Source organism: Cyprinodon variegatus, unplaced genomic scaffold (assembly GCF_000732505.1).
Source record: "Cyprinodon variegatus isolate N-32 unplaced genomic scaffold, C_variegatus-1.0 Scaffold990, whole genome shotgun sequence".
NCBI lineage: Eukaryota > Metazoa > Chordata > Actinopteri > Cyprinodontiformes > Cyprinodontidae > Cyprinodon > Cyprinodon variegatus.
The window spans coordinates 42176-69494 of NW_015151443.1; the positions used below are offsets into that span (position 1 = coordinate 42176).

Sequence of the window (27319 nt, forward strand, 5' to 3'; positions counted from 1 at the left end):
TGTCACATGTCGGGAGGCTGTCGTTCATCACTTGAGAGCCGTACACGGCATGATGGATGGTGTGCTCTCGCACACTCTGGGCCACTTAATATTTCTGTCCAAAGTGTTTTTTCTTTTGTTTTTTTCTGAGGGGGACAATTCTATTCAAGAGTTACCCATTTAAAAATCCAAAAATAAAAAAATATGGAGCCGCTTTGTAAATGTGTTTTACAGCGTTGCCTTTGCAGAATCTCTGATTTTACGGGAGGAAGGTAGGGTTTGTTCAAAGAGATTCTGCACCACAGCTTTTATTTCCATGGTAATCTTTTGCGGAGATCAAAAAATTGGATAGGAGGGGAAACCTGGATGTAATTTCATAAAGTCGGGGAAATTCAATGTCCCAGCTCGACAGAATTGCGAGGTAAAAAAAGGAACTTGCCCATAGCTGCAAGGTTCGTCAAATTCTTTGGTAAAGGGGTCAAAGCATTAAAAAAAAGGCTGTTTGAATTTGCCTGAAAACATTCCACAGAAACAGTTACATTCATAGATAAGAGATCAATGGAGGGGAGGATGCTTGATGAGAAAGTAAAAAGTAGACACAGTGGTCCTCTAGTGCAAGCACCAGTACCAGCCAACATACAGCAGGACTGATACGCTGTACAGTAATATACAGTAAAGCACAGAACTAAAGTGGATTCCTTTTTTTTTTTTTAACAGAGCTTTTATTCTTCACAGTATAAATCGAGGTGAATCATTAACCTTTTGATAAGCTTTGGTAGGTGAAAGAACACCTGTTCCCTTCCTTCACCGCTCACACCGGTGAAACCCCAGCACACTGAGAGATACTGGGATTGTCTGAGTAAGTGCAATATAACATGCATCTCCTCTTGTTCAAAGTGTGCTATTTTAGGGTTCAGATGATGACCTTGTTAAGCAACTGGCAAATTAGCAGGATTCTTAAATAAAAACTCTATTCTATGCTGCTCTTTTTAAAATATAACCTCTAGAGATTAATTTTTCACATTTTCAGAATGTCAGTGATTCCAGTGCATATTAATGTGCAGTTTGCTAGGCGTCCACATTCTTAAAGGGATTGTTTGGATTTTTTGACATTAGGTCTTAAGTTAGTATCTGTAATAGTTACACTACATGCTGCAGACAAAGTCTTAGCTATACTGCAATCAATTTGTAGAAGAGTGAAGAAATCCTCAGCATGATGAGACTATTGGCTGGTCAGAGGGACTCCTTCTTTTAGCTGATTGTATCACCTTAAAATAACTTGAATTGAAATTTTTTTTGTCTAGTGAGACCAAATAAATTAGCATATATTTGCTGCGCTTTGATGCGAAGCACAGGAGCTACGTTTTTAGGCCTTAGAGAGGGCTTCTTTATCAAAGCGTAGATGTTTGACAAATCTTAATATGGACTTTATCCAACAAAATAAGTATTACGAGTTGATAAAAAGCAGCTAAAATCAGAAACAGCATTGTGTTTGTCTCACATTCCCCAAATTTTTCTAGATCTTCTTCAAATTGTCTTTGAATTTCAGGCAATGAAACTATTGGCCGAAACTATCATAGAACCTCAGTTGAAAAATACAAGCTATCCCTTTATGGATGAACTTAAGCATTTTTTTTTTCTTTTAATTGCAATAAAACAAATCTATGTTAATTGAGTTCACACACATGTTCAGTTTTGTGTATTTGGTACTATCCCTGCTGCACTAAAGCGCCCCGTACTCTTCCCATAATTGCTGTAGTACTCCATTTGAGATAGCTTGGCCACGTCTGGTGTGTTGTTGTTGGCGCGGTTTTCTCGCTCACTGAATTCAAAGCTCTCTTCTTCGTACTCCTCCTGGCCTTCCGTCCCATTGGGTGGCTCTGACAAAGGAAGGGGAAGATACAAATATAATCTTATGCTGCCTTCCATAACAGACACCCTTGCTGCTGCATAGATCTCTTCCTATAGAAATATGGCCACATTGAGGAAAGCCAGCAGATTGCCTGTCCTCAGCATCAGTCTTCACTGATAGGGACAGGCATGTCTAATCCAGGCACTGCTATATTTACTAAACACATGGGGAGAGAGTGACAGACACATCAGAATGCTTGGCCTCTACATTACAGTACATGCTGAGTCCAAGTCCATTAGGCACAGACTAAGTGACAATTGTGACATGAAACCCTCAGAAGAGTCTCACTTGGAAGCATGCCACGCTGACCCCATGAACAAATTAATCAGCTTCATCTGTTCTAAGCAGACTAATTAGGACAAGAGCAAAAGCCACTCACCATGTCCATCAATTGTGGTGTCCATAATGCCATGCTTAACCTTCATGTGTCGACTCAGGTTGCCCTTCAGGTTGAACTTGCTGGTGCAGTAAGGGCACTTGAAGGGCTTGCTGCCAGCATGGAGGTGCATGTGGCCAAGTAGATTGTACATTCTGTTGAACGACTTTCCGCACACCTTTTGCAGGGGAAAAAAACAAAGTACAAGAATTAGTATTGTTCATTGGTTCGATGAGACCCGACATCTAAACTTGCTTCTTCCCTGCTGCCATCAGAATGTTGAACTGTTGAAACTTAAATAAAGACTGAATCACACTTGAAAACATATTTGCACTACCGATGTGGCTGATGTTTTTTCATAATCCCTTTAAAAAGAACACAACTCAATATTCTGCTGCATTTTGCACCATATCTATTTATTTTGCACTGCACTGAACCTTTCCACATCAATGCCTTTTGCACCATGACTGTCAACTGTTTTTTTTTCTTTTTCTCCTACACTGTCTACATTCTTGATCACTGCCGCACTTTATAAATGATCATGTTCATTTCATGCTAGTAAGTTGCTCATTCACTGCATCAAAATTTATTTTTTGTATACACTGTGTATACAAGATGACAATAAAGATTGTCTAAGTCTCCTGCTTGGTACACCCACCTTGCATTTGAAGGGTTTGACAGGGAGGTGAACAATCATGTGCGTTTTGAGGGTCTGCTTCTGGACGAAGGTCTTGAAGCAGATGTGGCACTGGAAGGGTCTCACGCTGGCATGAATCAGCATGTGTCTCTTCAGGTTGGCCGACAGAGTGAACTCTCTGGCACACACATCACACTTGAATTCTTTCATACCCTGGAGGGAAACACAAGGGGATCAGATTTAAATCAGGGGCAGTTATAAATACCTAAGAAATAAAAGGTATTCAGCTATACTTGTGAATAAAATAACCACCATACAGATAAAAAAGTATATATCATACATCTGTAAGAGAGACTATGTGAACCAGAGGTAAAGAGAAAAGGCTTTTGCAGATCACGCAACACTCATGTTGGGTGTGGGGTTGAACAAACAAAAACGTAAGCCTTTGAAGGCAATGTGTGCAAAGCAACCGGTTTTAGAGAATAGGCTTTGATGCAATAATGACATTTGATCTAATATTACAACTGTATTAATGCAACTTCCACTAAGAAGAGAAACTGATAACTTATTTAATCCTGACTATCCAGAATTTTTTTTTGTTTTTATCTTGTTTAAAATAAGGGTTCAGTAATCTAAAGCACAATGAGGCTAGCTAACTGGCTGATTGTAAAGTGGACACATCACCCATACCTTGTGTGTGAGGGCATGCTGTCGAAGGTGGTGGATCTGGACAAACTCCATCCCACACTCAGGACAAACATAGGGACGAACGTTTTGATGCTTCATTAAATGGTTCTGCAGCTGGCTCCGGTACGCAAAGGATTTGTTGCACTCTGTACACTGGTAAGTGGTTGGACCTTGATGGCTGGTTAGGTGACGCTTCAGGTGGGCGTAGGTTGGAAACTCAAGGCCACACTGGGTGCAGACATGGCACTGACCGTTTTCGTGTTTGTTCTCGTGGGTCCTCAACTCGCTGGGGTAGGCAAAGCCCCGACCGCAGAAGCGGCAGCTGTAAGGTTTAACATCTGTGTGCTGCAGCATGTGCCTCTTCAGGTGACTGGTCTGTGTAAAGGCCTTTTCACACACTGTGCACTTATGGGGTCGGGTCCCCTGATGGGTGAGCAGGTGAGTCTGAAGGTGGCTCGGCTGCTTGAAAAGCTTCCCACAGTGCACACACTCATGGGGCTTTATTCCATTATGACCCAGGATATGAGTGACAAGATTATATTTAGAGGTGTAGGACTTCTCACACATACGACATTTCCAGCGTTTTAGACCCTCTCCCACATCAACACAGTAAGACTCATCAATCTGTACATTAATGTCCAATCGGTCAATCTGCATTCGTCTGGCGAGCCCCTCTGGGTCCGACCAAAGCATGGCCTGGGGCTGGCTGTTCTCCTCATATTCTCCTTGCATTGGCATATCAGAAGATTCGTAGGCCACCTCGTTGGAATCATAATAACGATTCTCCAGAGGACTGCTATTTTCTCCAGTTGTCTTAAGGTTCAGTGCTTCCTCCTCTTCTTCTTCTACCATTAACTCTTCTTCCTTCCTCTCTGTCTCCCTAACAGAACCATCTTCCTGCACCTGTTCGGTTTGTCCGTCCGTTTGTGGCACAGGTTTGTCTCTCACACATGATGTACAGTTTCCACAGGCCTGTTCTTCTTTCGGGGAAGCATGATGGGTTACCGAATCCTCCGACTTGCCAGGACTGTCTCTGTTGTTCATATGAATGCAGGGCGGAGGGATGTCAGAATCAAGTATTTCGCCTTTAACCTGAGCCTGTGGAGCAACTTCTTTCTGCTGCGGAGATTCTAGCTCCCCATCACTCCTGGGCCTCTTGGTTCTCCCACGGGGGCCAGGTCGTCTTCTCTCGCTACAGTGCGGCTGGGGCTCGTGCTCCCCAGACGGCTCAGGCAGGTAGTCCCCATTGGCACCTATCAGCTGGTCGGCATATTCATACTCCACTGACTCAGGGGGTGGAGGGGGGCCTTCTTTTGGCTCCCCTGTGTAAAAGCCATTCGGGGCAATGGTGGCCCCAAATATTTCATTCTGGGAGATGAGCCCAAGAACAGCAGCTTGAGCAAGTGATAGCACCACCACGGGCTCCGTTTGCGTGCCCACATCCACTTGTGTCTCAGTCATCTTTGGAAAGGTTCGCACAAAACAGCTTCTCTCTTCCTCCTGCAAACACACAGATACACACTGCATAAGCCATAATGCACCTGGAACGGATAAAGTAATATGTAAAAGTACTACTTAATATTTAATTAGCACAAAACATCCCTTCTTATTTTGGACTCATAAACTGTATCTTAACATTGAAGTTATTCTAGCGTATGTGTATTTAAATCCTCCTTTTTACTAGAAAGCTATGCAAAGAGGAGAGCTTTTTGTCTTTGCTCTGCATCCACAGCAGAGCAGCAGATCAAGATGTTAAGGCAGATCTGTTTTTCCACACTGCTTCCTTCCTTAACATGCTTCAGAATAATAAAGAAAACAACAAGGGATACAGGTCCTGGCCAGGAAACTGACTTCCGTGGACTGTCCTCTGCACTTCCTGTGGGGTCCTGGGACAGCCTGGCTTGACCGTCCCATCACTGGAGCAAACCGTCTCATTGATTGTCTTAACACAGTGACCAATTTAACAGTTACACTTCTATATCAAGGTTATATTTTCAACTGAACTCTGAACTTATTCTGTATTCCAGGCGAATAAAGAAAACTAGACTTTATAAATAGTATTTCAGATCCTCATGGTCATGTTTTGGAGAAACCAAGCAGCAATCAAACTGGCCCTTTGTTTCATATGAAGACTTGATGTCGCGCTTTATATTGGGAAGGATCAGGCTAAGTGAAAAATGTTTCTGAGAAGTTCTGACCCTCTATGTTGTTTCTTTTTTTTTTTGCAGGCAGGGCTCCACAGCTTTCACTCTGCCGTGTAAGAAAGAGCTGCTTCCCTTTCCTGACACCATGTGAAGGAAAAAGAAAAGAGTAGACAGAGAAATGAAGAAGAGATAAAGAGAAGGAATAAAGGTGTGTGTGGGCATGGGTGAGGGGAGTAGACCTGGATGCCCTGATAACCACGTCATTTATAATTACTGCTTTTAAAGTAGTCAGACAGAGACAGACTGTGTGTTTGTAAGGAACGAAAAGGAAAGAGACTGGGTGTGTGTTTGAAAGCATGTGTGTGTGAGAGAAAGAAAGAGAAAAGAGGGAGGGAGGTATGAAGAGAAGGAGAAAGAGCTGTGGGCGGGGGAGGGAGGGAGTGGAGGGAGGGAGACAGAGAGAGAAATGAGATGGAGGGGCTGAAAGATAAAGAAAAGAGGGGAGGGAGGGAAGGGAAGGGGAAGGAGAGATTGAGTGAGCGTGTGAGAGGAGTGAAGAGAGAAAGGAAAAGGAGAAGGGGGGTGTGAGTGTATGGAGGGGTGGTGGTGGTGGTAAGGGGGGCAGCCGAAGAGAGACAGAAAGACAGAGTGAGTAAGAGGGAAGAGGTGAAGGAGGAAGGGAGGGCTGTAGAGTGAAGAAAAAGCACAGCCAAATGAAAAGCTGACAAAAATGAAAGAGAAAAAGACAAATGACAAGTAGACGGGGAAGATAGGGATAATTATTGTGAGTATGGCGCACTTTCACATTTAAAGTTGCAAGACTGAAAGACACCTAAGGACAAACAATTAGAAAGGAGCTCTGTCAGAAAACAGGTCCCACAGCCCTCATGCCACGCGTGTAAAGTCAATCCTCTCTTCTTTCCTATAACTTCAACTTAAGAGCGCAGACAGGACGAGTGTAAACACGTCACAGACAAACTGCAAACAAAAAAGTCCCTATCGCCCTGCCATGCCTCTCTCTGAGAAAACAACTACACCTTCCCCAGTGTGTCCCCCAGGCTCCCAAACTTACCACATTGCTCCTGGAGTGATGTTTGAGGTGTTTCAGGGATCTCATTCTTCAGGAGAAGTGAGTGGAGTAAAAAAATCCACCTCCTATTTATATCTGAGGGAGAGTGGGGCGGTCCCACGGCTCATCCTCCTCCTACTGTTGCTGTTATCAGAACTGTCTGTGCCTGCCCCCCCCCCTCTCACCCCAACACACAAACACACAGCATCACCCCATTTCTTTCTCTTCCTCCCACCCTCTCCTTCCCATCTCACTTTTCTCTTTTCTTTTCCCTCATAAACACACACACATCTTATCTCCCTTCCTCACTACGTACAATTCAACATGACCCTTCAACACACATTTCTCTTTGGCAGCTACTATCTTGTTCTGATCACACTTCATACTTTGCATTTCCCCATTTTTTATATGAGCATATGCTAAGATTAACACTCTCCACTCACATAAATCTATATTTCTTTATCTATCAATCTCTATATTTATCTTTTCCATATGTATAGATACATAAAATCTATATATCCATCTCTCTGTCTCTCTTCCTGTATATATATAATGGATTTAGACACACTTACACTCAGAGACATTGTAGACTTTCGCAAACACTCAGGGACGCATTGGGTGGAGGTACGTATGACAGTGACAACACAGACAGACAGATAATGTCTAAGAAAAGCTGACATTTTTCAACTTTTTTAGGGAAAGAGAGGAGTTCTTTATCCAAACTAATTAAGTATAAAGTATACTGCCTGGGAAATTCAGAAGGAGGAAAACAACAGAGTGACAAAAGAAAGGAGTAGAAAAAGAAAGGAGAGAAAAGCAGTTAGGAGAGAGGGAGGGAAGGAGACAGACATGGGGGGGAAAGAATAAGGAAGAAAGAAGCAAAAGGAGGGGGAGTGAAGCTGAGTGGAGGAAGCAAAGGGGGGGGACAGAAAGAAAAAGGGAAAGAGGAAAGAATTGGTGTGGGGGAGGGAAAAATAGAATGCAGTAAAAAAGGAGAAGGAAAGGAAAGAAGAACTGTAGGAGAAGCAGGAGGAGGAGGCTGGGGTATAAGAAAAGATGTGGTGAAAGAAAGAAAAAGAATAAAAGACAAGGGAAGAAAGGACAGGGGGGGCGTGGGTTGGGGAAGAGGTGGGGATGGAAAGACAGATAGTGAGTTGAAAGAAAATGCATTGAAAACAGGAGCAGGGTGTGTGGAGGAAAGAAAAAAAAACAGTGATGGGAGTGGGAGAAGAAAAAAAGAAAAAAAGAAGAGTCCATCAGCAAGAGAAAAGAAAAGAAGTGAAGGAGAGGAGGTGGAGGTGGAAGGATGTGAGCAAAGGGAATGGAGAGAGAAAAAAGGAGAAACAGAGAGAGTGAGGAAAAAAGGAAAAAAAAACAGCAAAGGGAAGACATTAACTATTGAACTTCCAGATTTCTTTGAGAAATGGTGCGGCAGAGCGCTCTACCTGTCAGCTGAGAACTGATGTGGCCACTAATGATGAACCTCATGATTTAGACAGGTATTCTTTTACATTGTCTTACCTTTGCTGTACTTACGAACATACAAAAAAAAGTGGATATAAGACAAGCAGGAATAGGTGCAGGCAGGATGGCACAACAAACACAGTGTGGACACATGCCAATTGTGACCGCAAGACTGAGAACTGTGCATAAACATTTCCTGCTAAATAACAGGAAAGGGCAAACCTTGAAAACCTTGATCAATCATCAGCAGCTGGGAGTGCTGCGAGAATGAGAAAAGATAGAGAGAAAGGGGTGCGGAGGGGGGTGAGGAGGAGGGCAGAGGGGGAGATAGGGAATGAGAGTGAGCGTGAGGGAGGGAAGGATGGGGGGGAGAGAAAGAGATTGAGTGAGGGTGTGAGCGAGGGGGAGAGATAGCAGGAAGTCGGGGGAAAGAAAATAGAAGGAGAGCAAGGGAAGAAACAAAGAGATAAGAGGCTGAAAGACAAAGAAACCACATGGAAGAAACAACAAGGGACACGTACATAAAACAACACAGAACTAGCCTATGGGGAAAATGAAAAAGCCACAGACAAAACAAAAGTTTTTTGAGGGGAGTTGGAAACGCTCTGGCTCTTTTCCAGACCTGAATCTTCTTAAACACTAAAAACAAAGCAAAGAAAATTACATGTCCATTAACTTCAGTTAAATTTACATGAGATAAGTCCTTGGGAACAAATAAGCTAGAGTGGTAATAAGGGTACAATTTCATTTCTACAGGTAGGTACTAGTTGAGGTGAGAAGGAACTAAATTATTGGCTTTCTTTGCAGGGAACTCATCTGGGATTTAAAATGTGTTGGTCTGGTTGCTGAGGTCAGAGGACAGGCACACATGACACGAACGTGCCTTTCTGATCTCCACACACACGTTGCATGTCTACTAAAGCAGGCCTGCTCTGAGCTGTTTATCCATTGAACCACCATACAGTCCACAGCCACATCCTCTGTTAGCTGGGTCATAGTTAGAACTCATTGTTTTTAGCAAGAGAAAAGGGAACAAGTCAAGGAGATGGAGAGCAGTGGTGGTGGTACTGATTAGGTACAAAAGATTCAGATATCAGTCGTCTGTATTACTCCTGAGAAAAGTCAATCAATTACAGGCAATTTATCACAGACAACTTCCTGTTTTTTCATTCTTAGTTTGTGCGAGTTAAAGCAAATCTAGTTAATAAATGTATTATGCAGACACATTTTTTAGCACTGTTGGTAAGGATATGTGAAAAGCAGTAAAAAGAGTTCATATTTTACTGTGATACAACAATCTAACTAAAAATAACTCAACATTTATTTGGGTCAGGGTTTTCTCCATGTTAAAATAACAGTTTAAACAAACTGCGTTCACAATCATATGTATCCTAAACAATGCATTAAAATATCAGACCAAACTTACAGTAATGTCTTTGGATCAGAGAAAGAGCCTTTAAAAGTTAGAAAACAGCTTTAGTTAATGCAGCTAGAAACCACTAATCAGACTCAACATCTGGGTGTAGTGATGAACTCAGACCTCAACTTCAAAGGCACGTAAAGGCAGCAGGAAAATCTGCCTTCTATTACCTAATAAAAATCTCCAGGACTAAAGGACTAATGTCTGAGCAGGATCTTGAAAAACTAATTCAATGCGTTCATCTTTAGTAGAATTGAATAGAATACATCCTCAACAAAACAAATAAAGTGGAGCACGTCACCCATTTCTAAAGCACTGCTCCCCATATCTCACAGAAAACATTTGTTAGTCTAAAAGAATCACTGAATGGTTTAGCACCTAAATACATGAAAGACCTCTCAGGTCCTTTTGGCTCTAATCTACTTCACAAACCCAGACCCAAAACCAAACACAGAGAAACAGTTTTTAGTTCTTATCCACTTCTAATCTGGAATAAACTATCAGAAAACCATAAATGTGCTGAAACCTTACCTTGGTATGAATGCATGGTGAGAACAGCAGAGAGGATCATCAGGGCTCCTCTACCCTCCATAAAAGACATTTCATCCCAGTGTCCCGAGCCCGTAACATCACTAATGACCCCTCACACCCCCACCATGGACTGATCTCCCCGCTGCCCTCTGGGAAGATGCTTCGCAGCATTCAATGCAGCACTAGCAAGTTCTGTAACAGCTTTTCCCCCCACTGCCATAAGACTGTTGAACTGTTGAAAACTAATCACATCACAATTCGAGTATCTGCATTACACTGATAACATCATACTTGCACTACATGGTGAATCTTCAAAATAGAACTCAACTCAGCGTTTCTACTGCATTTTGCACCATATCTCCTTATTTAATTTTAGCACTAATCTTAACCTTCCAAATATTTATAAATATATATTTATAACTTTATAAATGCAAATGTCCATTTTACTGCTAAGCTGCTCTTTTCCTGTTGGAAAGCTGTATGTATAAACATTTCGTTTTTTACACACTGTTTATACAAAATGGCAATAAAGTTTTCTAAGTCTAATGGATAAAAATATGTCCCTTAAGAGTGGCCTTTGACTGTGAAATCTAAAAATAATTAATTACATTTTTAGTCCAACTTTCATAAAAAATTTTTCTATCATTTAATTATTTGTGTTACCTTTATGCCACTGCAATGTACGTTACTTTTTCTTCCCTCATGAACAACACTTTGAATTGTACTGCTACTCTATTTTTCAAATGCACTTGCCTTGCCTTGCCTTTTAAACCTAACAGCTCAGTGCAAGTGGTTGTTTACTATTGCTAACTGTTCCTGTGGGGAGAACTCAGTGACTCGATGCAGTCGGAAATTTTCCCTTAGAAAGACATAACCAATTTTTCTTTTTTGGATTGTATTGTTTTATAACTGTAATCAAGTTGGAGTGTATTTAATTAACTTTAAATGTGCCTATATGATTGGATACATTTTTATTTATTTATTTTTTTTTTGTTATTTCACAAAAAGTGCCCTGAGAAAAATCTGTTGTGGATCATTTCTAAATAAAAGGAGTTAATTGAATTGATTGAATAATTGAACTGAGTCCTACCACAAAGCTAGACACGGTTGCAAAGAGTGCAGCAATGTCTGACATTTTGGGGTGTCTATAACTAATGCTACAAACATTGTAACGTAATGTTGCAGGGAGTGATACCAGAGAAAAGCGTTCTATCTTATAGCAGCACAAATCTAAATGTAGTCCCTTCTCAGCTCTGCTGGCAGTTTGACCCAGCTTGACCAGTTGAAACAAAGAAAACATCTTTGGCAGTAAGCATTCTAGGTTGGCATAATCGTCACACTCATCATTACCACTGTTAAATAAATTGTAGGAATTGTGATATCTTGACTGTATTTATTTTCCAACGGTCCAGGGAACCTTGTTGTAATGCATGGAATCATAAAGTCTTTGAAGTACCAGTATATTTTAAATGGCAACAAGGGGTGCTCTATAAGAGGAGTCATAATCAGTACGTTCTGGAAGAGTTTAATCAAAGACATGATCACTTTACGCAGAAATAAATTTGATCACATCAAGAACTAGTTCCTTCGGTTCTTGATCTTGTAAAGGATTATTTACACTGTCTGTCAGATGCTAATGTCTACTTGCAAACTTTTTTTTTAAGCTTCTCTGAGAGTGTTTGTTTGTATAATTATGTTTACTTCAGTTTTTTTTTCTTTTGGCCTTTTCTGAAATAAGCGGCTATCTTTGTTATATTTCACTTAGTCGTAATTTTATTTGAATGTACCATAATATCAATAAATTTTTTTTTAATTCTCTCTCATCAACTTTAAAGCTCCACTTCTTATAAGCGTATTATTGACATTTAATAATGCGTAAGCCTGGTGCTTTCTGTCTACATGTTTTTATCATTGTCACGCCAGAATTTCTCCATTGTGGGATATCAAAGGTTTTTCAATCCTAAATGGTTCGTAAGTCACAGTCAACCCTTTTCCAAAGGCTCATAATCAACCACACAGGAAATCTAACGAAACACTTTTACGATTGGCTCATGAGAATAGATCATAAAACAAACTCAAACTTCGGTTGATGAGTCCCAAACTGGTTTAAAAACACAACTGGTGGCACTTAAGAGGTAGTCTGAATGATATTGGTACAAATATTCAGTCTTTTTTGTGGTTTTAGCTTTATACATTACATGAAATATGTCCTCTCCATTATATCAATCTTCTTGCGGAGGAATGGGCTACCAATGTGCAACAGGGAGCATTCTGGGGGTAAGGCTCTTCCTTAGAAAACTAGACTGGATTCAAACCAAAAATCTTCTGACCTCCTTTGCATGGAAGCACGCTGCTCTATCTACGAGGCCACAAATCCCTTGCAAATAACTTGCAAGGTAAATCTAAAAATGTATTGAGATCTAAAGTGAATTCCAACTAAAATAATGAGTGGTTCAAATACACTCATCCTCTCTTTATAAACTGCAACCTTCCCTCCCAAAAAGAAAAATTTGTTTTTTTTTGGAACTCCCTGTAAAAAGTCAAATGGAAGATGGAGAATTGAGGAAAAGTCAGAACTTGGATCTGAATGGCGATGTCCAAATTTACATGTGTTCCAGTTCCAGGTTTGAAAACCCGGGGGATTGGCTAATAAATATAGTCAATGATATTTCTTTCAAATTTGCATCCAATAAACCTTTGAAGTCTGGGTATATAAAGCTTTGCATGTGAGATCTCAAATTTTTTCTGCTTTTATTTTGCCCTTATTTCTTAACAAGGCATTCGTTTGGAAAAGAAATCAAGATTGAGTTTTTCTGAAATATTTCAAAGGGATATGATTACAACTTCTTAAAAGATTAAATCATTTAAAAGCTTTTTTAGACGCATACCTTTGTAAGGTAGGTCGCTGGATGCTGGTGTTTCTGTATATTCATTGCACCCCTTTAGCTTTTACAGTCAATGTTTCTACATGCAGCCTAGTGACAGGCAGCATACAGCCCCAGTTTGCTCAGCCTGAGCCTGAGACGCTGTGATGGCTATAATTCAACACCCTCTCCCTGTCAGGCAAACTGGAAGGGCAGCTCTGTTTCAGATATGTTAGTTCAGTCTTCAGGTAAGAATTTTCATTTAGAGTAATAATGCTTGCTCTTGTTTTTGAACTTTTTTTTTCTTTTTGTTTTGGACTGATGTCACTGTTCTTTTTTTTTTCATTTCCTCCAACCTCTGTCTGCAGCATCAAGCCCACACACCTTCTGTTATTTCCAGTGCTAGATCAGACTCACCTCTACATGGCATGCTGATATATTAGTAAGTCGCATGATTAGCTGCTGTAATTATGCTTTCACGAGCAGAAAAAATAAACAAAGACCAGCAGGGATTTTCATAAGCACTGAAAAGACAATTAGCACTTCGGATGGAATACGAGAAAATGGTAAGAAAAAAGTAGCCCCACCCTGAAGAGTTTTTAATCCTTAAGGTTGGTATGAAGAAGCAGGAGGGATTTATCAGTATTGCCTAAAAACACAGCAGGAAAAGACGAGAAACTTTTACAACAACGGCTTCCAACTTCAAGTTTTGGTTCAGTATTGATGTTTTCTAATGTTTGCTTGTTTCCTTCCCCTTCCAGGCTCTTAATATTTAAACAATTCTCCCAGCAAACCATTCCACAACAAACAGCTATACAGAAAGGAGAGGTGGTCAGTGCAAATAAATAAATTAATGAATAAAATTAAAACAGAAAAAAAGCAGGAAAACTGAATAAAAGATGACTCTTTTTCATTTTGCAGCGGGATTGCTAAATGGAAAGACAGAATATTACCAATGAAATAGCTCTGCTTGGAGACAACATTGGAGAAAAGAGTGTGGGGAGAGCTTGAAAAAAAAGAGACTGAATATAAAGGAGAAAAGACAGAGTTGAGGGAGGAGAGGAGAAGAGCATTCAGCAAGGAGGATATAAAAGGAACAGAGAGGGGGGCGCGGGAGTGAGACAGAGAGCTATGGAAGGAAATAGAGAAAGAAAAAGAGGGGGGCATGAGAGAGCAGGAGAGAGAGGAGGAGAGAGAGATCAAGAGAAAGAGGGAGGGAGGGAAGGAGGGAGGGGGAGAAACAGAGACAGAGGACGAAAGAGAAAGAGAAAGACAGAGAGGAGAGAAAAAACAGAGAAGGGGGAAGGGAGAAGGAGGGATAGCCACAAGAGACTCAAAAACCACAGAATAAAATAATAATAATAAAAAAAAACCTCTCTGTCTGTCTGTAACTCTATATAGATATACAAATATGAATCCTAATATATGGGCACGTTGCATTTATTCATTGGGAAAGGATAGCCTGCAGTACAGAATTCAACATGCACCCAAGTTCATTCAATAAGTCAGCAAACACAGAGCAGGACTAACTTAAATCTTCTTATCAGAAATGCAGTTTTTCTTTGCAGCAAGATGGGAGAAATATCTCACCAAGGTACTTTATCCTATTTGAGTCTTTCCCTGCTATTTCTTAATGGCAATTTATTATTATAAGACACTGTAGAGTCTCATTGTGTGCATGTGAAATTTTTGTGTGAGGGTAAAAAAAAAAAAAAAAATGAAATGATTTTTCCATCTTTACTTTGTGAGTGTCCTATATAAAGAAATGGCCCCAGATTTACTCAAGGTGAGGCCCACAATGAACCGCAGAAGCCTATTAACACTAGAGGTCTCTGGAGTGCCTTCTGCACCCGCATACGGGCGTCCACACGCAGACGCTGTCCCTCCATGGCTGTCGCTCCTATTTTTTTTAATATTATCTCTGCACCTCCTGGTAACAAATTTCTGTCGGAATTACTTTTCTCTCGTCCAAGTTTCATTCTTTTTAAATCAAGCCCCTTTGTCTATCTCTTCTTTTGTACCTTCCTCTTGTTTCCATGGTTACCTCTCTCTCCACTCTGTACACTATCTATCTCTTCCTCCGTTTCCCTCTCTGTCTCTCTCACTCTGTTCTTATCTTTCTCATTTTGCTTTCATCTCTGCCTCCCTTCCTCCTGCTTTATCCCACACCCTCCTCACTCCGGCTTTTATCTCTCTTCACTTTCATCTGTCTTTCACCTTTCTCTCCCCTTCAAGCCTGCCATTCCATCATGCTGGTTTTGGTTCTTACTTATAGAAGAGAAGAGAAAGTTTTTTTTTTTTTTTATCGGTTTCCCTGTCAATTCTGCATTTTTAATCATTTCCAATTTATCCAAGCCTCTTTCTTTCAGCGCCATTGAGTCATGCATTAAGCCGTCTCAGGGAGAATGTGAGTGCGTCTGTGAGATGGGAAGCACAGGTGCAGGTGGATGTAGGCTTCCACTGTCATAAAGATAGGAACGATTTCTGTCATGATATCTGGAGATTAACTGGCTGCTGTGAATTCGCTTTCTGTGTCTTCACTAATAGCAACCCCCCCCCACCCCTGAATATTGCTGCATTTACAAACTTCTTGTGTGGTTTTGTTATTATAGAACTGGACTTATCTGTGAAAGGTTCAAGTGAGATCCAAGCAGCTGAGGAGAACGTGCACATAGGGGTTAGCTTGTCAGTCCTCTGCAGCAATGAAGATGTTTTCATGAAGCACAAATGCCTCCCTTCACGCACCTCACTCTGGAGATAATCGTATTCCTACACCACTGTGGCTTGCTTTTAAAACGCTTCATGTGTCACCATGTGATACTCCACACACAAATAAGCAACTCATCCTCCGATATTTAGGAGGACAATAGTCTGCAGGGAACATGTGGATGTCTGCTGGCCCTAAACCAAGTCACTGCAAGGCTGTCATCCATGGTGGTACACATGGGGGGGTGGGGTGGGGGGTGTCTTCAAGTCAGTGACAAACTCATTCCAAGAGACACTGCATGTGGTGTGGGAGGAAGTTTTGTTCTGCAGCTTTGACTGAAACTAACCTCCCTCCCTTTCCCTCTCCCTCGCCTTCCCCTTAAAGTACCACAACTATTCAGAAAGGAGAATAAAGAAAACCTGAATAGAAGAAGAGAGAGAGAGAAATGGGGTCCCTAGGCGAGAGAGAAAAGAAAAACAATGAAAGAAAACAGAATGAAAAGCAAGCAGTAAAAGAAGAAAAAAAAAGAAAAAAATAAGGGAGGGTGAAAAAGAAGGACGGAAAGAGGGAGGGGGGACAGAAAAAAGATACAGAGCATAAAGCTGGGAGTGAAGAGAAAAAGAAAAAAAGAAGAAAAAACACATTGAAAGCTCAGAAAGACAGAAACATCTCATTGAAAGCGAATTGCAAAAAAGAAAATGATGCGACCAGAATGTAGGAAAATATGCTTGAATTATCAGTCGGCGCTCCACATATTAAAGCTGTTCGATTTGCCTTCATGGATATTGCCACTGAATTAAGCAGTCGTAGTAAGAGAGCGCAAACACACCAACACATATTCAGACGATTTAAAACTGCTCACATTTCAGTTTGAAAGAAAGCCAAATGGATTTGACCTTTTGAAATGAATGCATAATGTGCCCTCCTTTTCCTTTACGAGTTGACTTCACTCATCACTGTGCATCAGAACATGGACTGTTAATGCAATACAGCGCAGTAATATCTTACAGGAACTAATAAATCCTAAAATATGTTAATAGAGTTTTGCTCGATGTTACAACTTACTTTAAAGTTGTTTTTTAATATTTAAATGTAAAATCAGATGATGCTGTGAACTTAATGAAATGCCGCTGTCATGAGGTTGGTGTATGTGTGTGTGTGTATCTGTGGTCTTGTTTTACCTACAATGAGGAGGAAGAATTTTGTAAAATATCCTACATGTGGCGACGTACAGTTATGGTAAAGTTTTCTTCTTTGAGATGGGGTTAGGGTTAGGTTATGGTCAGGGTTGGGTACATGTTGGTAATAGGGTTAGGGTAAAGGTCTTGGTAAGGCGATATAAAATAAATGCAAGTCCAAGAAATTAAAACAAAGCTGTGTGTGTATTTGTGTGGTCTCCAAAAAAGCTTAGGTGGATGCCAATCATCAAGCTCCATCTATGGTTGTAAGGTGGATGTATTTTGTCCCTTCAGGAAATTGTGTTGCAAGCTGTTAATGTTTGCTGGGATTATGCTGCTTCCTCGTTAACTAGAAAAAGGAGACCAGGAGACAGACACAAGCTTCAAAGCTTCAAAACACCTAATATTGAATTGGATTTTTTTTTTTTTTTTTTTTTTTTACATATAAAAAACTAAAAAAACATGATTGACCATATTATTACAACCCTACATTACTCTTACCGTATAGTAACAAATTTTTTCAGGAAATGCAATCATAGGTCACCTGATTAGTAAATGTGGCCATCCATTAAATCTCAGTTTAAATGCAGCTGTTTTGTCAAGTCTTCAAAGGTTTCTTAGCAAACATTAGTGAGCAAACAGCACACTGAAGACCAGAGAAAAACAGCAGACAAGTCATAGATTAAGTTGTGGTTAGGTTCTATGGAATAAACACCCCATGAAAATGGCCACTAGTCAAACTTGAATGAGAATTATAAGAGCTTAAGACAGGGGTCTTAAAAATTTCTAGGCCAAGGACCCACAAAGTGATGGCGAGATGGAGCGGGGACCCCATAATTATATATATTGTATGAAATTGTGTTATATCAAACTGGTCCTATAGTCACTCTATTACAGATGGAGTCATGTACGGTAATAAAAGTAAGTTCTTCCGGGGATTATTAAAGTATTTCTGATTCTGATTCCTCGTTAATGGGACAGGTGCTGTGAATGAAACGGTGCCCAGCTTGAAGGAGCTCCTATTTTTCGCTGAATGTGTGCATTGATGACTGAAAGACATCTTCAGCCTCCATTTTCTGTTTACTACAGTGTGTTGAATTCATTTTAAAGTGTATTTAAAGACATTTCAATATGGGGAAAAATTGCAGGGGGGAATATATGTATAAAAATAGTCTAATCAACCAAAACTTTCAAGACCCCCATGCAGTACCTCTGTGGATCTCCTAGGGGTTGCGGCCCCCCTGTTGAAGACCTCTGGCGTAAGAAATCCTAAATTAGTAAAATGTTTGCTACAGGTTATGCAGGGGACATGACCAATGGATGGTGACAGACGGAGGGTGGTCTCAGTGTATTCTCATTATGAGTTTGTATGAAATCGTACGAAAAGTTATACACAGTAATTTCGTACGTTTTGGACGTTTTTTTCGTCGTATGCGTATGCGCATCTGATTCACGAATATAGAATATAAATTACAATTAACCCTAACCCTGACCCTAACCCTAAGATATAAAACAGCAAGCAACGTAGTTAGAGACATGAATAAGTGATGATTGCACTGTTTTTCCCAGTTTTACGTCCGTCCGCGGATCTGCTTTTTTTTCTGTCTGCCCGCGCATGCGCACTGATGTGGTTTTTTGAGGAAAAACGTCCAAAACGTACAAAATAGTGTGCATAACTTTTTGTACGATTCCATACAAACTGATAATGAGAATATGTTGGTGGTCTGGTCAACTGAGACCAAAATCTAACTCTTTTGTTGTTTCAAAACAAACACTTCTCATCACCCTGAAATCAACTGTAATACACAGTGGTGGCAACATCATGCTGCAGGGATGCTATTGTACACTTGAATACTGTGTAATTCTGGAATAAATCCTTTTATGGTATCTGAAAGTCATTAAGAAACGGGAAAAAATACAACTTGGCACAAAATAATAGATAAATCGTTACTTTTCCAATGTTAAAATGTTCCTTTATTTCTTTCAAAGGTGTTTTTTGGTAATACCAGATAAATGTACTCGCTATTTCTTTGTAGTACAATTGCTAAATGAGCAAAGTAAAGAGACAACACTGGTCTATACTTAAACTCTTTCAGAACAGTTATAAATCCACAAGCTAAACTGCAAAAAAAAAAAAACATAAAAAAATCCTCAAAACCTCTAAAACAGCCATTTAAAAATGAATGAGAACACAACCCCATTAAAAAGAAGTGAAGCTTAATGAAACTGTGTTCAAAGAGCCCTTTATAAGACTTCATGAAAGTGTTGGTAATGAGATACAAAGACAGGAGTGCAAGAATTTTTCCCAGTACGTATTCTCTATATGATGTCCCACTATAGTGATTTAAATTGTACGTAGTGTACATTTTTGTGGGATTTGGTGCAGTTCAAACACATCCACGATGAACATATTCCCAAAAGACATCAAATTGTTTATTGTTATTTGAAATCGTGATGACAACATGATAACATAATAACTCTGATTAGTGATAACAAGGATGTTTGTAAAGCCCGGTAACGACAGTGATGGTGTTTTTTTTTACTTCGGCTTTTTAAAATATTTGCTCACTTTTGGTTTCATTAGAGCATAATTGAAATCAATAAAATCTACAAATATGACAATGCAATTATTGTCAGATAGGTACTGATGTTTGCATTATTAAATTTATAATGATGAAAGGAAAAGGCATTTGGAAAATAGGTACGTTTAATTTTTAAAGCAGTCTGGAGTTTGCAGGGCTTTGTCTATGTGTGCTGACAGATTTATAGGAAAAAGAAATGTGATGATTTTTATGCTTTTTATCTCTACATAATTCCGAAAGATAACATTTGCAATCAATACAGCCCATCACTAAAAGTCACATCACATTCAAATAAGAATGATAACGGGTTAATGCACCAGCAAATGTTTATTAAACAAACGTGTTCCTTTAGAAAACCTGCTTTTACTTTAGAAAAAAAATGATATATATTATATATATATATATTTTTTTTTAAGTACATATATTATATATAAAAAGACAAACATATAAGATTCTTTACACCCCCTACTTATTCCCTCATATGAGTTATTTACAGTATGTGAACATTTGTTATACCTGTGCTTTTTGTCTTATCCTATATGGCCTGCAGCATACAGACTAACACCTGTGTCTTATTCTAGATATCAGTAATACAATCTGTAATTGAAAAACACTGACCTTCCACTTCTATTCTAGCTAAGATCTACATGACAAATAATAATAACTCTGACGGCTGCTGTGAAAAATCATTTAATGAACAATAACAGCTGAAGCATAGAGCAGACTCATAATAGAATTTAATTTAGTTTAGCATAGCAAAATTCTGCCTGCTCTTCAAATGTTTTTAAATTATAGAATACAACTCACAAAAAAAGAAGTTAAGGTATTTATTGTTATTTTGAGGGGTGATTATGTGAACCTAGATAATACAAAAAAAACTTAAAGATTCATATACTAAGGATTAATAGCAGTTTGTTGCTAATAATATATCCCATATTAACTGGGCCAACATCCCTCAGCACCCTTTCAAGTTATGTAAAGCATGTTTCTGCTAATAATGGAAGATGCAATACAACATCAAATATCACGTGTCTAAAACAGATAATTTAAAATCTAAGAAAACATATAAACAGCTTAGGATTTAAAAATGCTTGTGTTCAGCATCACAGAAACATGGCTACAATGGGGCTGCTTACATTTCTCTAAACAGAATGTAAACTAATAGTCAAACTGTAAACTTTGTAAAAAGAACCTGTAAAGAAAACCTAAGGTATTAGAACTCAAGAGTTAAATGGGAAAAAAAAATGATGATGTTTGATGTTGTCTGATTAAACCATCCATTTATTGTCTACCATGGTGAAAGGTGGTAGCAGGAGGGCTTCAAACTGTCAAGTCCAATTTTTCCGCTGTGTTATTGTTTTATTTAACCATTAAAGTGGTGAGATTGTATCTTCTTCAAATTGTCAGCAAGTCCTCCAGGAAGCATAAAGTATCTTAGTGCCAGCATCTGAGCTGAAAAAGAAAAATATTGTGCGTTAAATGGAAGTAAATGCTTTCAACAGCAAGCTGTTATTGAAATCACAGCAGTTCCAGCAAAATGACCCACCTTTCTGCATAAAATAAAGCTTTTTTTCTTTTACCTTGGAGGCTGTTTTGCCCATTTTGCATCTTGCTTCTGAATAATAAACAGTGACTTCATCCGAGGTAAGTGAGACCTGCATAGTTTCAGATGTTGCTTTCTGGCACTTTGGGTGAGTCGCTGATGGATCCTTCCAGGATTGTTTTAGTACACAAATCACTGCTGGGAAATTTCAATGTTATGTCATGTTTTCTCAGTATGGGAAAATGTCTCTATTCTACAGGTCATGCATACCGTTGTCAAGCCTAAGTAAAATGTATCTTAACTTTTCAGAACATCATGCATAACTGAATTGTTAAAAGATGAGTATATCTTTTACAGATTCTGAAAAAAATTGGCCTTAGGGCTGCAGGATGGCACTGTTTGTTGCACTGCTACCTTAAAGAAAGAAGGTCCTTGGTTAAATTCCTGGCCAAGGTGTCTTGCTGCATGGAGTTTGCCTTTCACTCCGTGCATGAGTGGGTTCTCTCAGGTTCCTCCCACAGTCCAAACATGACTGTCCGGTCAATATGCATCTCTACATTGTCCTTATGTGTGAGAGTGTGTGTGCATGATTGTACCTCTGGTTGACAGATCGGCGACCTGTCCAGAGTGTGCCCTGCACCGACCTGCGACCCTGATGGAAAAGTGGGAGAAGATGAATGGATGGAAATCAGGTTTGGATAGCATTTTTTTTAAGCCTTGACATTTTAAAAGCCATTAATGGTGGTGAATTAACTGTTTTAAAATTAACTACACAATTGAACCCAATGCTCCTACTTTCATACAAGTTGCATCAATTTAGTGTTGCCTTGTGTACAGTTTAGCTATACAGGAAAGCATTTTTTTCTGTATTCTTTTTATCCTAATAGTAGTCAATTTACCTAATGCTCAGTAACTCTTCCTAAATTAAGATAATTAAGATATTACTCTTTATTAGGAAGAACCTTATGCTTAAAACAAATTTGCTGCAGTGTCCAACATGGTGCCATACATTTGGGTATTTTTAGTATCATTACAACCCTAGTCTATACCTTACGGAATAGGGTTAGGGCCACTGTAAAAAAAAAAAAAAAAAAAAGTTAACTGATTTTTTTATTTTATTTCACTTTAATAGTGGAAAAAAGTCAGAATTCTGACTTTTTTTTCTCAGAATTCTGACTTTTTGCTCAGAATTCTGACTTTAATCTCAGAATTTTGGATCTTAATGTAGATGGGCACCATGAAGGAAGAGATGTGGGAGCAATCAGCTTCACTAACAAAGATGTGAGTTGTGTGAGAGGGCCAGTGACAAGTGGAAAATGATGACATTAGGCAACTTTTTACGTACCCGAGGGGTCCCCTCATTAATGAAGGAGCAGAAGGTCATTAAAACAAGAGAGCTAGTCTCTAAAACAGACATGGCTATGGCTTGATGCTAACATGTTTCTGAGATTAAAGTCAGAATTCTGAGAAAAAAGTCAGAATTCTGAGTTTAAAGTCAGGATTCTGACTTTTTTCCCCCATATTAAACTAAAATAAAATAAAAATCAGTTAACTTTTCTTTTTTTTTCAGTGGCCCTAATCCTCTTCCGTACTACCTTATGTTCATGTTAGGGAGATATTTCATAATTACCACCCTGACACTTCTGAATAGCATTTAAATAATCAACTGACTTCGAATTAAAACTGAAGACACTCTGTAGTATCTTGGAAAAATAGATGGAAATTTGGAAATTATAATAGCTAAAGAAGATTTTTCAGAGTAACATTATTTCCTCTCTCTTTACCTTAAGCTCCTTTGTAACAACTTACAATTGATAATCTTAAACAGTTTAAAAAAGTTAGTTTTTGCATTAAAATAAAGATTTCAACTTCAAGAACAAGCATGGAAAAACCTTCACAAGATAAACATAATATAATTTTAACCACTTTATTGTTTATTTTATCCAATAAACATGGGCAGGTTCATGGGAGGGTTCATGTTCCGGTTTTCATGGATACACACTAATGCTAAATACTGAGCTGAGGCTACAGGTATATACCGCCCCGATTAGTATTGTGTAATCACAATAGGTTTTGCCTTCCATACACATAGATATATATGGGATCCCCAGTGATCTTGAAGCTTTTCTTGACGTTTACTTTGGTTGTCTATTGTCTTCCTTTTGCGATTATGTTCTCTGTCTTCTGTTCCTCTTGTCTCTTACAGGTATGAAAGCAGACTTCTAGGAGTTACTGTATATCTTCTGTGTCTATTTTTGCTGTTTCGTTTTATTTTCTCTCTTTTTATGCACTCTTTCCTGTTTCTCTCTCTCCTTAGTTATTATACTCTCTTTCTTTCTCGCCTCCCTTTCCATCTCCTTTTACTCCCAAAATAATTTTCAATAAAGTTTCACATACAAGTACCAAGCAAAACCTTATAGCAACAGTCATAATGGTCTTCTTGTGAAAGCAAATCTGTTGGGCTATGATCTAGCTCAGGGACCTCTATTCCCAGAGTAATATTGACAAAACAGGGCACACAAAAAATGTAAGGCAGATCTAATGGAAAAAAAGGCTTTTCTTTCTCAAAAACTTGGAACTCATCAGCAAATATATATTATTAAATTATTGGGGAAAATATCAAGGAAGTCATCTTGTAAGTTTTTGAACATTGTAATGGCGATAAAGATTTCTCTACTAAATATTTATGGCAGAACTGATGTTTGAGACACAATTTTTAAGAATAATTGATTAAATTAAAAATTATAGATAAAAAAAACACCTAATTTATATTGTATTAAGCATTTTAAGTATTTATTGATTTGTATTTATTTTTTAAGTAATGAGAGACATCATTTGTCAATATTCCATGCATTTATTTAGCGTATTTTATTTGTCTATTCAATTTTGTTGTTTAAAACATTACATCTCATGGTCTCGATTCAGGCAATAAAGTTTTACAGGATCAAAGTTATGTACTATACCACTGTTACTAGTAGCTGTAGTAAAAGTAGCTCTGTAACATGATTGTGGTGATCCATTCATCCATGCTCAGATGCTACATGATTCGTCCAGTGTTGGGCCAATACAGTTACTAAACAGAAGAAAGATTCCTGTCTATTTCTGCAGTGTAACAAATTCAAAATAGAGATTTAAAAAAAGGAGGATCTTTCATAACTTCAACATAATTATGAAACAAAATACACAACCCAAAACGAGGTGAAATCTGAAAACAAACATGGAGGAAAAAATCACTGAGAAGATCTTTTTGGCACAGAGCAAAACTGAACAAAGTGGCAAACAGTGTGTGGAAAAACAAAGGGAATATATACAGAGCAGAAGCGATCAGTGGAACAAGACAAAATGAGACTAATTAGCAGAGTGGGAGCAGCTGAGAGAAACCAAACACCAAGAGTTTTAAGAATGAATGGCAGAAGAGTAGCAAAGGCATAGAGCAGAAATTAAACAATACAGAAACAGTAAAGAGGAAGACTCAAAACCAACAGGATATTGGAAAATCAGAAACAGTCAGTCTGCAGAACACAGAACAAACGGGGGGCTCACTAACCAGAATAAAAATAGGAAACTAGTTGGGCCAGTTAGAAACTCAGAAACTAGAGAGTCCTCTTGATTGAAAGAAACTTAACAGGACAAATAAAAAGTTAAACGCATCATAGCAACCATTGTTCCCTTGTATAAGAGTGGTGTATTCAATGGTGCATATTTTCCTCACACATTATTCTGCTCACCAATTCTGATAACCAAAATCTTCCATCTCATCTCACAAAAGCCCCTAATGCCAAAATTTAAACAATACTTGTTATGACTTTGTTGTGATAAAGTCTTCCTTCTTTTCATTCCACCATAAAGGGTGGAGTGTACAGTAGGATTATTAGTTGTTCTTTCCAGATTAATAAATTCCTGCTGTTTTTTGTGAACCCGTCACATAGTTCAGGAGGAAAACCTACATTGTATTTTATTTTTAGATAATGGAATAAATGGCCCTTTCTAATATGGCCAGGGATTCAAACGTTTTTTATAAGTTAATCTGCTTGAAAACTTCCCACAACTTTATCAGTGACTTGTCTGCTGCTTTCTTAGGTCTCTCTCCAAAAATGCTTCTTTACTTCTTTAATACACATCTAAGGACTTTACAAAACAGCCTGATGTAATGTAACAAAAAACAAGAAAAGAAATAAATTAGTTAATTTTATTTTGGAAAATTTTTTGAATAATTTCACAAACCTCTGTATAAAAATAGCAAGTAAAGAAAATAAGGGGATTATTAAAGGACACAGCATGAGGTTCAGCATTATGACCATTACTGTGAAACAAAGAGGTCCAATCACAGAGGAATTGGATTGATGAGCTCTCAAAAAAAGCATGTTTTTAAGTTAGAAATCTTGAAAGCGCAAATTCAATTTCTATTATATCACATCAAGAAAGTATATTACAGAAAACCTACTGAATTTAGTAATGGGATTTAATATTCTAAAAAAAAAAGTATGTTGTCCCTTGATTTTGATACCTTTTGATACCTTTTTCCACATTCCACTGTTAATAAAAACATGTAACTATGCTTCAATTATATTTCAATTCAAGAGTTTTATTGGAGCACAAAAACATGACTATTGTTGTTAAAAAAAAGTTTTAAAAAGTTTTTTCATTAAATCACCAAAAACATTAATTTTTCCTGATATGATAAAAAAAATCAAAAGAATGCTATTATAAGAAGTTGCAAATATAAGAAAAGTGAAAGAAGCACATGATGTTGTTTTACAGAAACTTCAATTACTTATCTTTTAAGTTATCTCATAAACTTTTTAAATGAGCTTTTTTAAACTTTTTTCCTTAACCCAATTAAGTTTTAAATAAAACTTTTTTTTTTTAACTTAATTTACAGCAGGTAACATATCACATACAGTAGCTAAAATTAGGTTATTGCGGGGATTCTATGAAGTAGTTACACACAGCTTTCAGACAGAGGTGGACCTTGCAGATCCTACAGACCACTTTTGACCTCATGATTTGGCCTTGTTTGCTGCAAGTGGTGTTTAAATTGTAAATTGGATGATGAAGGGCTAGCAAATTTTAATCTTTGGTACAGAGTAATAACAGTGCATAATTCCAATATTGTTCTGTCTAAATTCTGAATTATAAAAAAAATACTAAACATGATATTAAATTAACTTTCTCGTGTGAAATTATTTTCAGGATACAAAAAGAAAAAAAACAAACAAAAATAAAACAAGATAATAACAAGTTTAAAGTTCAGCCTGAATGTATTTTTCAGGATCTGATCCCCAGCTTATCAAATTGAATCAGTATGTCAAGGTTTCCAAAAGATGCAGCTTCCTTTAAATAGTTTCCAGCTTTTATAAATCTGAACCAAATGAAATAGAAAGCTTAAGCCAGCTTCTTGCTTCTGGCTCCCGTTTCTGGCAGGCCTTTAGAGCATCTGTCACTTCTTTTTTTATAAGGTTTGCCACATTTTATAGTCACTGCTGACTTACATTTAACAGTCTTGTGTTCAGCAACCTATTGGTTATGTACAAAGTTAAAAATCAAAAAGCCTTTTTTGGATGCAGCGCTGGCAAGTAAAGGAGAGACAAATCTATATGCCAAGTTTGGCTCCAATGTGTTTAAGAGCCACTTTGCCAAACATATTATCAAAACCACAATACGTTTAAAAATAATTATATTAAATAGCGTCTAATACTCAAGTAGAACTAGAAATCCTACTCCTTCCAACAAACAGTTCTCTAAAAAATAGACTTAGACTTAACTTTATTTATCCCTTGGGATTATTCATTCAGGGAAATTATGGTCCCCCCCTTCCTCCAGTAGTCTTAATTATACCCCATACCTGTTTGGAAAAGGCTCCAAGAGTTGAGTGTGACACAGAAAAAAGAAGAGACAGAGGGAGGAGAATGTAAAACAGCTTGGTGATGTGATATTAAAAAAAGCTATAGAGCTGTTAACCAAAGCCACTATGTAAATAAGATGTGGGTTTTCCCTCCCTAAAATGTAGATGCCGACCAGCTGGATTTTATGCTGAAAACGGCCATAGTTTAAACACAAAGTTGACTGTTTTAAAACATTCAAATGCATCATGTAGAGCACTGAGTTGTTACTTTACAACTTCAACTCATAGGTTTTGCAATTAAAAAAGAAAACACAGTTTTCTCAGAAAAATGCTTTTTTTAAAATTTTTCTCCATTAGGACTCTATTGACTTGTTCCTACAT

General features: G+C 38.3%; 1 protein-coding gene across 1 annotated transcript; it reads right to left on the reverse strand.

Annotated features, from left to right (window-relative positions):
* Positions 1-119: 119 nt before the first annotated feature.
* Positions 120-6852, reverse strand: znf710 (zinc finger protein 710). Its single transcript, XM_015399131.1, has 5 exons — positions 6808-6852; positions 3595-5091; positions 2926-3117; positions 2271-2445; positions 120-1859 (listed from the first exon to the last, which is right to left on the reverse strand). The coding sequence occupies exons 1-5, from the start codon at positions 6850-6852 to the stop codon at positions 1669-1671; spliced, it is 2100 nt and encodes a 699-aa protein (XP_015254617.1). The 3' UTR covers positions 120-1668.
* Positions 6853-27319: the final 20467 nt, after the last annotated feature.

Excerpts from the sequence above, each read along its gene's own strand:
- znf710 (XM_015399131.1), bottom strand. The coding sequence starts at position 6,852 with ATGAGATCCCTGAAACACCTCAAACATCACTCCAGGAGCAATGTG. Across the intron at positions 3,118-3,594 it reads AGCATGCCCTCACACACAAG|GGTATGAAAGAATTCAAGTG; the intron begins GTATGGGTGATG and ends GTTTCCCTCCAG. Across the intron at positions 2,446-2,925 it reads TCAAACCCTTCAAATGCAAG|GTGTGCGGAAAGTCGTTCAA; the intron begins GTGGGTGTACCA and ends CCCCTGCAAAAG.